Source organism: Arachis duranensis, chromosome 4, assembly GCF_000817695.3.
Source record: "Arachis duranensis cultivar V14167 chromosome 4, aradu.V14167.gnm2.J7QH, whole genome shotgun sequence".
NCBI classification, from domain to species: domain Eukaryota; kingdom Viridiplantae; phylum Streptophyta; class Magnoliopsida; order Fabales; family Fabaceae; genus Arachis; species Arachis duranensis.
In genome coordinates, this window is record NC_029775.3 from 448,377 (window position 1) to 460,301 (window position 11,925).

Below are 11,925 nucleotides of genomic sequence, written 5' to 3' on the forward strand. Positions count from 1 at the left end.
AACGCATAACACAGTATCCATCTATCCATCAAATTTCAAAAGTACAACTCAAAACGTTAACACTTAGAGTTTGAGTAGGCGACTGAAGGGCCTCTATTTCCTTCCTTTCTAAAAAGCAAAGCTATCATCTCTCTCTTTCTCTCTCTCTCTCTCTCTGCAACAACCCCTTCGCATCTGATCCAAGAATCCCAAGCTTAACTTCCCATTATTTGTCCTCTTGTGATCTGTAAGTTTTTCATTTCTGTTTATATTTTTTCGTTAGCTTTTCTCTCATTGCTTCAATTTTATTGCAGAAAGGAACCCAAACAAAAAAGTAACAAGAATAGTTAGGGTTTGTGTTGTTTCATTGTTGAAATCTCTCAGTTTTCTCTTTGATTCTTAATAAGCTTGATGGCCAATGTGCAGTTTTGGCCAGTAGTATCAATCTCAATTAATTAAATTCCTGATTTGGCTTTATGTTCTTTAATTTGTTATTTTCTACTATTTTCTGCATGTCTGAGAGTGATTGCTTTGCCCCTTTGTCCCTTTTCTATTGATATTTTGTTTAAATTCATTGAGCTGTTTACTGAACTAGAATCTTCTCAATTGTTTATGCTAAAGCTTTCTTTGCTGCCATTGGCAGAGTTGATTGCTCGTGGAGATGACAAGGGTGACCCGTGATTTCGGGGATACCATGTATAAAGATGCAGTGCCGGCAGTTTCAGCTGACGTGATATTTGCTTCACTTCGATTTCCTAATTACAAACTTGGAGCTAACAATCAAATCATGGAGACAAAGGATGACCCGAAAGTATTATCTATGAAGGAGGTTGTTGCACGTGAGACTGCACTGCTGTTGGAACAACAGAAACGTCTGTCAGTTCGTGACCTTGCTAATAAATTTGAGAAGGGTTTGGCAGCTGCTGCTAAACTATCTGAAGAGGTCGATCGACCTTTATATATATTTTTTCTGATTCAACATAATGCTTACTGTTGAAGGCTTTCTCAACATGAGATTTATTATCTAGTTTGTTTTTCCAAATGTTTCCTGTTGAGATAATCAGTGATTTTTCCTAAGAAGTGCATGCCTTATTTCTCCTGAGCGTGGCCTATGATGATGAAACACAGGCTAGACTGAGGGAAGCAGCATCGTTGGAGAAGCATGTTCTTTTGAAAAAGCTTAGAGATGCACTTGAATCCTTAAAAGGGCGAGTTGCAGGAAGAAACAAAGAAGATGTAGAGGAAGCAATTTCTATGGTTAGTTTATATTTATTGAAAGAAAGGATATCTACTTATATATACACCTAATAAATAGATTATAATTTTATAATATTTGTTATGTTACATGTTGGAGGATTTATATATGTTGACACTATCAATATAAAGTCTTGTTCATCATGCATGATCCTTCTTACGTCCTATGAAAGTAGTTTTGTGGAAATAATTGAAAATGAGTAGATTCATACGTCTAGGACAGCTGATTGTTCAGCATTGTACCTGCCATAGGTACCCTGTAATCTCCGCAATTTGTAGAGGGAAAGGCACTTATGGGTTAATAGCTAGTGGATGCTCGCTAAAGAATTCAGCTTGTGAATTGTTTTTAGCTATATCCTCAGCGGCAGGAAACTGGGCTTTTGGTTTTGGATTCCGGATAGGATGCATGCATTTTCTTGCTAGGATCTGCTGGAGTTTATTGTTTTTATTCGAACATGTACGGGTTTCAATCATCTTTAGGACATTTAGTTCCCTTTAAAACGGGTAGTTCGGTGCACAAGCATCTGGCATTACCACAGGGTCTGGGGAAGGGTTGCACCCAAAGGATGTAATGTATGCAGCCTAATCTAATAATTGCATTAGTGGCTGATTTCACGACTTAAACCTGTGACCTTGAGGTCACATGGAGACAACTCAACCATTGCTCCAAGGTTCCCCTTCATTGGGTTTCCTTTAAATTCATGGATTTTGTATGATAAATTTAGCCTTAAAATAAATATATTGATAGGATTTTGGTGGAGACAGCACATAAGGCACAAACTTTTTATTACATTTCTTGGTGTCATCAAATACGTTGACTAGATTATTTGAAATTTCACCTTGCATTTGGTTAGCCCAGTTATTCTAGAGTTGATGATACTTAAACCTCTGTGGGGTCTTAAATTGCTATTTTTTTTGGTGTGGCTAGTAGACAGGGAGTAATGTTGTAACCATATGCATCTGTGATCAGACAGGTTTTTGTTGCTATTAGGGTATTCTGTTTCTTTTTATAGAATACTTATTCTTGCACCAGTTTATTCGTGCTATCTTTTAAGAACACTAACTTATTCAGTTTACTATGTAGGTTGAAGCTCTAGCAGTTCAGTTGACTCAAAGAGAAGGGGAACTAATACAAGAGAAGGCTGAGGTGAAGAAGCTAACAAATTTTCTTAAGCAGGTGATGTTAACTATTTACTTTAACCCCTTTTTGGTTATGGAAGTAGAACTTTGATTAGAAATAGGACAAATAGGACCAAGGCGTATAAAGAAAGAAAATATTATATCGCACCTGAACTCTACAGCAAAACAAAACTGAATAAAGATATTATTTCCTGAAGAACAGTCCAGTGCCACTCCAAGTCCAACAAGGGAATTTCTTGAAAGAATGTCTTCCGCACACCAAAGGGATGACAAAAACTATGCTTTTCCCCGTAAAATTTGACTACATTGATGTCCTTGTTAGTTGAAAGCACTCCACCTAAGCTGAAGCCAATGAATGTACTGTGTAAATTGGGTAATTCTATAAAATGAACAGCATAACATTCTTTGATTCTGAGGAAAAACAGGAATGGTATGAGAGAGTATTTGAAAATTGAAAACATCAACAATATACACAGAAAATTCGTAACTGTTACATACACTATGCATATACACGGAGACAAAGTTATCAAAATGTTTTGTGTTGCAACATTTTCTAGTTGGCTCTAGGATCATTAGTTAATCAAAGTATAATGCATACTTAATTATGAAATGAACGGAAAAATTACCTTCTAAGTTTTGATGGTTTGTCTATGATTCTGTTTCTGAAACTATTTATAACTTTTTGTACAATAAGAATTGCTTTTGTTAGGAAAGTTTATCTTGTAGAACCACTCGTTTTCTCTTTTATTATTTTAGCATGTTACACATATACAGTTTTTTCTTTTCTCGCAGCTTTTCTTGTCATTGAAATATTAGTTACCATGAAATGGATTTGCCTCAGTTTAGTCTTCTATCTTGGCTGCATAAAGAAATTTGTTTTTGGATGTTGATCGATTAGATTCATTTCCAGGCTTCTGAAGATGCTAAGAAACTCGTCGACGAGGAAAGGGCTTTTGCTCGTTCTGAAATAGATAATGCCAGAGCAGCAGTTCAGAGGGTGGAGGAGGCACTTCAGGATCATGAGAGGATGTCTCGAGCTACAGGGAAGCAGGTTTGTGGTATTTACTTGTCATGTGTAGCACTTGTGAATTCTAAAATTGAGGGATTTGAATCTATCCTTCTGTCCCATCAATAAATAGATGACAATAATTTCACTTATTTTCTTTCAGTACATTTGTTCTAGATCTAATCAATTTATAAAATTTAAGAGTAAAAAGAAACTTCTTGTTTGATTTCGTCAACCTGTTATGAAGTAGCTTAATGTTGGATACTGGAAACTAGTTAAATTAGGCTTTTATGAATATTCAATCACCCTTTCTGGAAATTTATTAGTCAGCTGTATGGTTCTTATGGTTCTTAGACCACTTGCTTCTTTGATGGTTCTCGTCTAATATCATCTGTTTATCTGGAATATTCCCTTGTCTGTACTGTTTCTTATTGGTACATAATGCACCACAAAATTTATATCTTTATTCTGGGTTCTAGTCTTTTTAAGGATTTTCACTGTAGAAAGCACTTTAATGAAAGGGGAAGTAGTGAGATTCAGTCCCTTTTACTTTTGCTTAGTTCCTCTAACTACCTTCCAAATCCCAATAGAGTTATTTATTCTTCTAGATCTTTATTATCTATTTATTTATTTTTTAAGTCCTCCTTTCAGTGTTTTGTGGTTTCTCCTAGCATGGAGAAGTTTCTTTGTAACTAGCACATTTGGAAATGTAAAGCTTAATCTAAGTTGAAATCCATTGAGTGGATAACAGAACCAATTAATACTGTCAGTATTGGTCTTGATATGTGCTGCACAAAATTGGAACAGTGGTCTGTTATGTCAATGTTGCAGGCAAGCTACTCTCATTCATAACTTCGTTATCCTGGATGAATCTTTGATGTGACCTTTCACTTAATATATAGGACTAAGGAATTCAACTTGGATCATTCAAAAGTTCTGAAAGAAAAATAAGGATACAAGAAATTCGTGGGAGTTTGCTGCTTTTTGTGTTTGTTTAGTTTACTCAGTTGAGACTTGAAAGGGTCATCTTTGTCCAAAATTTGCTATTGGGTTGGATTATATTATGTTCTGTTCATGATTGTTTCATTTTGTTTGCTTCCCTAGTTGTTCTTTACTCATTTGCTAAGAAAGACTATAAATATCAAATTAATGGATGCCGTAGACGTTAATTTGTAGAAACAACAATAAAAGCAACAAGATTCTTTGCAGGAAGAGGACAGCATCACCGCAAGTTTATAAGAATTAAATTGTATTTTAACAAAAATTGGTTTTATGGGAACTTTAGGACCTGGAAGAATTGATGAAAGAAGTTCAGGAAGCCCGAAGAATCAAAATGCTGCATCAACCAAGCAAGGTATACAATATATATTTACTTTACCGTATTTCATCTATGTTATAGATCAATTGGATCAATTATTTGAAATTCTTCCATTTTTGTTGTAGTTCCTTGTCCCTGCCCTTAACTTTGTTTATGTTCTCTACTCATTGACAGCATAATTTTCATGTTTTCTTTCTTGCTTAATGTGCATCTGTGTATTTGCATAAACCTGGGTCTTAATACTAAGTGTTGTAATCCATACAAGATATTAACTCTGTAGGGGCAGAGAGAGCATCAAGAACTAGTTGTGACCTTGTGGGTAACTGGGAATATATTATGATTAATGGCTGGAGTTTTCCTATTAGTGGTTGAATGATTGATGTTGTTCTCCTGTGTTGAAATGGCTTGTTTCCCATTACTCTGTAGATTCGTTTTGATAATATTTTTATTTTATTTTATTTATTTCTTTTTTTTGTAAGGAAAGTAATTTATTATTTGCTGAATCAACTTTAGGTCATGTCTATGGAACATGAGCTTCGAGCATTGAGGGCCCAACTCTCAGAGAAGTCTAGACACTATCTTCGACTTCACAGGGAGGTATGCTTGTCAATTGTCACCAAATGTCATTTTGAAAAGGCTGTGATTTGAGTAGTTGTTTACTTGTTTCTTTTTTGATTTGCCAAATAGTTGTTTCTTTGGTAATTTCAATTGTGCTTGTTGAATGTGGTTTCCTTGTAGGGATTTTTGTTGGGCAATAGAGAAACTGTCGTCTAACAAAATTTCAGCTTATAAATGAATTCTATCTTGTTTAGTTTGGAGATGACATGTCATCATTCTGGTGTGAGCTGCACCTATAAGGGAACAAATTTTCCGTTTTTCATTTTTATTTATTTATTTATTTATTTTGTTGTATTTCATTTAGTTGCTATTAATTCCTTGTCATTCTCTAAAACATAGCTGAGAATATGGCACTGCTTGTATCTAGAGCCTAGACTATCATGCTCTCAAATCCTCATACTTAATCCGAATCATAGGCAAAACAACGAGTGAATTGCAAGTAAACATAAATGTAAGAGTTTTCCATATTCCCCGAGTCTGAGACTATGATGGAGAGACTTTACGTGGTTACCCTTTTTTGCCTAGTGTCAATGCATTATTCTTTTCTTTCCTTTCCTTTCCTTTCCTTTTTTTTCCTTCTTACCAAGTTGAATTGTCCTTATTTGATAATATAGCAATCTAGCATTGTTCATTGAAAGTTTCCACTGATTGTCATCCACTATATTTTTCAGTTGTCAAGGATGAAGAAAGGGGAGGAAAAAGCTTCCCATTTATACGAGTTAGAAGGAACTGAAACACTTGGTTCATATTTACAAATTGAACCTTGCTCTGATAATGCCCTTGAACTTTCAAAATGTTCATTTCAGTGGTATCGTGTATCACTGGATGGTGCCAAAAAGGAACTTATTTCAGGTACATCTTCCAAAAGTTTTGAACTTCACGACATCTTTTGTTCCATTCAATTTTATTTTTTCATTTATTTTTTATTTTTTTCTCTCTCTTCAATTTAGTAGACTTGTGACTTGCACATTTTTCTACTTCTGGTTTGCTCTTGTTATAAAGACGATTAGAGACCTCCATAAGGAGAATGCCTTTTGATGGAACCTTCTATTGAGAGAACAACTGCTATTTGTTAATAGGTTAAATTATTTTGTTAGTCCTTATAGTTTCACTATATTTGTAATTAAGTCCCTACACTTTAAAAGGTTTTATTGGTTCTCTATATGAGTTTTAAATGTGTAATCACATCTTTATAGTTCCAAAAATGTATAACTTAAGAGAAATATGTTGAGACATTCGCTTGTGGTGTGAGATGGATGAAAGCATTTTTGTAGCGTTTACTGTTAAAAAGGATATAATTACAAATTTAAAACTAGTGTAAGGACCCAATTGAAAACTTTTAAAATCTAGGGACCTAATTACAAATTTGGAAAAACTATAGGGACTAACAAAGTAATTTAACCTTGTTAATATTAATAATTCTGATTTTCCAAGAAAAATTCTTAAGGGCTATCAAGTTTGGTTTTGAAGTGTAGGTGTGCACATTGATTACATGTCTATTTACAGCTAATGTTTAAAGTAACATTGATTTGCTTGTCATTCCTATTACTCGTTATTCTTTGTGCTACCATTTAAGATGTGCATTGTGTTGGAAATGGTGATTGTTATTAAACACTATATTTGGTAGATTTATCATTTGGATACTTGCATAAATGATACAACTTTCTCATTCTCAGGAGCTACAAAGTCAGTTTATGCCCCTGAACCTTTAGATGTTGGACGCATACTGCAAGTTGATATTATTTCAGAAAGCCTTCAAATCACTCTGTCAACTACTGGTCAAATAGATCCAGGTTTGTTTGCAATCTGAACTTTGATATTTTCATTTAGTACTCATCAACAGAAATGGCTTCTATGGCTTCCATTTAAATGGCAAACTTTCTGCGTTTTCAACTTGAAGTAAAAGACATGCGATACGTGTTGCTTTGCCTCGTCAAGTTGAGCATAAACTATTTTGTATTGTCTTTCAGCTGCTGGTTTGGGAACCTATGTAGAGGCACTTGTGCGGAAACATGATACTGAATTCAATGTATGCTATTACAATTCTTTTTAACTTATATTCTTTACTCTTTTCTTTACCCTTTTAACTAATTTAGATACAAGCATCAATGTGAGTTGTTGGGAGCTGCCATTTGTATTGTTATATAAGGTTATGATTTGTGCTTTTAATATGTTAGAAGAGAGATGGTGAGTGAGAATCTAGAACGGGGATGCATTGACTTATTTGAGTTCGGTTAAGTATATTGTACACAAGAACTACCCAGATGCTAATTCTAATCCAAATAAAACAAGCCTGTAGAGTGATATTGATACATATTCTAGTTCTAGCATGAGTAAACAAACAGCACTAATGTGTTTAATGGGATTTGGTCAGTAGCCAAATTGCTTTAATTTGGATCATATGCGGTGGAATATTGCAACTAGTTAACACGTTTTTGTTAGTAATTCTTCAATAGGAGCCTCCTAGTTCTTAGTTTTATGAGGTGCTAATTCATGTTCTGATAACATATCCTTGTAAGTTCTGTGGTTCCTTTACATTTCATCAAAGTTTGAGACCAGGCCTATGATTTTGCATCTGGACAACATTGAGTACGTTTAGAAATTTTTAGGACAAATAAGATAAAATATGGTTTGGAACAAAATTGAGACATGGACAGTCTTTGGGAAAAGAAGGTACGTTACCCTTTTTGGAATTATTGCATGCTTAAGCAAATAGTCTAGAAATCCTTTGACATGGTATTTGAATTTCAATACGAGATTCTAGTAAGTTGCGACACTGCTTCCATGTACTAAGTTGATCAGTGTTTTATCACTCATTCTTTTGCCTCTAATCTTTAGGTAAAAGAGATTGGGTAGTTTTAAGGCTATTTAACTGCAGTGTGTTGCATTTTTTTAACATTTCAATTTTCTCTGGACAGATTCCGTGACAATAATGGTAGTTGTATTAATACTTTTCAGGTTGTTGTAACTCAGATGAATGGCTCACACCAACCAACTGAATCTATACATGCGCTTCATGTTGGAAAGATGAGGATGAAGCTCTGTAAAGGAAAGACAACAATTGCCAAAGAATACTATTCAAGCTCAATGCAGGTATTCCAAATTGAGCAATTATGTGAACCACTGCATTTCATACACCTACAGTGCACACCGTATAGAAAATAGAAAATGACAAAAGTTAACAGTATAGAAAGATAAAGAAGTTTTGAACTGGAATTTCATAAAAAATGTTCAACTCTCTCTCTCTCTCTCTCTCTCTCTCTCTCTCTCTCTCTCCCCCAAATCCCAAATTTATATTATTTTTATGTATAAACAAATAACTAACAAGAAAAAACATTATTTGAGTCAATTCACAAGACCTATGAGGGTACTAACAAAAGTTTAAGATTTTAAGTTATGGAAATGTAAATGTTGATTTGAATGTCCCAACTATAGGTCCCAGTATTTTTAGGATAGTTACCATCATAATTTAGTACATTGTCAATATTTTACCTTTATTCAAATATTCTATCTTAGAGTGCACAAGGTTTAGATAAGCTATAAGATGAATTTATCAAAATTATATTGATGAATGCATGTTCCATGATGTTCATTTTCATTTTAACAACTATGTATATGTGTTGATCCTCTCATTACAATTCAAGCTGATGAATATTATTCCCAACACTTATTATAATATTTTTTCTCATGGACAAACGAAATGCAAATACGTTCCTACGCCCAAAAGGTAACGGACCTAAGTACTTGAATATAATACCAAAGTTCAATAGATCTCCCTAGAACATTAAGTTAAGAAAAGAAACTAAACACCAATAATACATGAAAATTCTTATCAACAAGGAAATTACACTGCACCATCTCAAATTCCAAATTCATCCCACACATGCAATAAAAAATAAAATACACATGTTTTATGAGAAGAAAATTTATAAAAATAGTTGCCCTAATAAGTATCTAGTAAATTATAAAAAATAAATTCAGGAACTCAATCACAGACATACTGATTCCAACATAAAGATTAATATGAGGAAAGGGTAAGAAACCATTATTGCTCTTCAATACAATCATAGATGCTTTACTCTGCATTGAGGGTGTTGGGATGAACATTGATGTAAGATGGCATTGGAAGGGGTTTCAATAAGAAAATGGTGTTTGAATTATGATGGTGATGCTCAAATCGAAATGTTTCTGGGGAAAGAGATACAGAAATTAGGGACATGAGTAGAAAGATTAGTTGGTAAAGATGGGAGAGATGAGACAGTTGGAACTTGGAAAAGAGGAAAACTGGTATTTGAGATAGAGTGAGGTTGGGGGGGGGGGGAGAATGAGAGAGATACCTGAACATTATTTAATGAATTTCCACCTCAAAGTTTTTCTCTTTCAATACGGCTTAGTTTTGTCATTTCTGATTTTTAAACGATGTGCATCCTGGTTCATAGGTGTATGAAATGGAGTGACAACATCAAAATGGTTTTTTTGCTATCATTCTTGACTCGAGTTTTTTCTAAACACCGAAAGGAACCTTATATTTATTGCATGATAAAGACTAACTTTTCTTAGCACAACTCTTTTCTAGCAGTCTATGATTTATGAGGTTTTATTTAGAACAAGCTTAAGATTTTCCTTCTCATCTCATTTGTATAAACAAAAATGTAATCAAATAATGTTCAATGCTCTTGTTCTTAAGCTTTGCGGTGTTCGAGGAGGTGGGAATGCTGCTGCACAGGCTCTATTTTGGCAGCCAAAGCAAGGGCTTTCTTTTGTATTAGCTTTTGAATCAGAGCGAGAAAGGAATGCAGCTATCATGCTTGCAAGGAGGTTTGCATTTGACTGTAATGTAAGTCTTTCTGAATATTAGCTGCAGATCTTTGCTGAAAATAGCTGTTATGGTTGGAGCATATTTCAACCTTCCATTTTTCTCTTGGTCTCCATTGCTGAATTATGAATGGCTAAAATGCAGATTGTTCTTGCTGGACCAGATCATAAAGTTCCTTTAGATACATGATGCGACCTCCTTGAATAGTATATATATATATTTTTTTTCAACTGTAATTATTTGAATTCTCATCTAGTGAGATAAGGCTTTGTCATCATTGTTGTTGTAATTATTTGAGTTCTGCATTGTACTACAAGTGTGTAAAAGTGAAGTTTGTAACGTCATTGTGATTAGGATTCATTCATACCCTGTGATCTGAGTTATTGTATACCATTTTCTTTCACCAACACCAGGGCATTTTTTTTGTTTGCCTTTGTGAGTGATAGTTAGCAAACTATTTGAGCGTACACTTTGGGATTGGTGTGAGCCACGCCCATTGTTTGTTGTGTGCTAATTGATTGTATTTGATTGATCCAATTACTGTAAGAGTTTTCCTTATTGCATGTCTAATTGTCTATAGATACGCATATGAGTGATTTTAGATTTTATTTATTGCAAACACTCCAGAACCCTCTGATATTCTCAGAGGATAATTTACCCTTCCTGAAGTGGCAATATGTGATTGCTTCATATTTATTCTAATAAATAATTATAGTTTAATTAGACTAGTGTAAAACCTTAACCGAATAAGAATATCATCTTGTATATGGCAAATCCTATTTTGCAATTTGTAAAATGTTTAACTCAAATCCTAACTTAATTTTAAAAATTCTGAGTCTAAAAAAAAGATAGAAAAAAGGGAAAAAAAGAAGACATGAATGGGAAAACAAAACGCATAAAAGAATGAGAAATGAGAAAAATGAGAGGGAAATAGAGGCTAATTTTTTTTTGAGATTGACATGTGAGTTATGCTGAGTTATTGAGTATTAGGGAGATATACACGGTTGTAATGGCGTTCAATTTTTTATTTTAGTGATAAGAAATCGGATCGTCCGATTTCATTGCAGAGAGAGGGGAATACAAATCGGACAGTCCGATTTGTGTGGAGCAGAATTTTGTGGATACTGAAATCGGACTCAGAGTTTTTTGCCGGTACACAAATCGGACCCAGGATTTTCTGCCAATACACAAATCGAACCCAGTGTTTTTAGTACCTCAAATCGGACGGTCCGATTTGTCTTACACAGTGCTCATACCCTGATGAAATACTATATACCTTCATAACTCTGCTATACACCAACCCTTTCTTTATATTAAAATTAAAAAGTTCGGAAAATAGAAGACTGAAAAAACATAAAAAAAAAAGAGAAAATGAGCATTGAAAAAGCAAATGATGTATTTATATCAATTTTGTCGTTTTTACTCTTATTTGGGATCTTTCGCATTCTTCCTTGTCATAAAGAAGAGACAAGTGATACAACATACCTTTTTCATTCTTTATGGTTGTCTCTAAATTAAATTTAATGGAAATTGAAAAATAGCGAAGTGGTATTTGCTCGAGAGGAAAACATTCCAAGTATAAGAAAGGCAGGTGATGCACCTAGACCAATGTTGCCTTTTTTGTTCTCATCTAGGATCCTCTGCATTACAACATTTTTAACTCCTTCTCTATCGTCACTCATCGTATTTAACTAAGGTGAATATTTCAATAAAAACTCCATAATTATTTTCATGTGAAGGTGTTTCATTTTGATTATTAACTAGTGAATTATAGGATTTAATTTTGATATATTA

The 11,925-nt window shown here is 34.0% G+C and overlaps 1 protein-coding gene across 2 annotated transcripts; it reads left to right on the forward strand.

Moving 5' to 3' along the window:
- LOC107482484 (stomatal closure-related actin-binding protein 1) lies at nucleotides 1–10,668 on the forward strand. Of its 2 annotated transcripts, none has more exons than XM_052261143.1 (13): nucleotides 1–226; nucleotides 601–922; nucleotides 1,108–1,236; nucleotides 2,318–2,410; nucleotides 3,284–3,424; nucleotides 4,665–4,733; nucleotides 5,211–5,294; nucleotides 5,987–6,167; nucleotides 6,992–7,108; nucleotides 7,286–7,344; nucleotides 8,274–8,408; nucleotides 10,003–10,152; nucleotides 10,276–10,668. In XM_052261143.1, exons 2-13 carry the CDS (start codon nucleotides 641–643, stop codon nucleotides 10,318–10,320), a joined length of 1,485 nt encoding a protein of 494 aa, XP_052117103.1. In that variant the 5' UTR covers nucleotides 1–226; nucleotides 601–640; the 3' UTR covers nucleotides 10,321–10,668. The 2 variants fall into 2 exon arrangements, with proteins under 2 accessions (XP_052117103.1, XP_015958486.1); XM_016103000.3 differs by having other exon boundaries at nucleotides 3–226; nucleotides 623–922.
- Nucleotides 10,669–11,925: the final 1,257 nt, after the last annotated feature.

What these genes read in the sequence shown, in the direction of transcription:
- LOC107482484 (XM_052261143.1), top strand. Translation starts at nt 641, where the DNA reads ATGACAAGGGTGACCCGTGATTTCGGGGATACCATGTATAAAGATGCA. An exon ending in CTGCTAAACTATCTGAAGAG is followed by an intron (nt 923 to 1,107) that starts GTCGATCGACCT and finishes GATGAAACACAG; the next exon opens with GCTAGACTGAGGGAAGCAGC. An exon ending in TAGAGGAAGCAATTTCTATG is followed by an intron (nt 1,237 to 2,317) that starts GTTAGTTTATAT and finishes TTTACTATGTAG; the next exon opens with GTTGAAGCTCTAGCAGTTCA.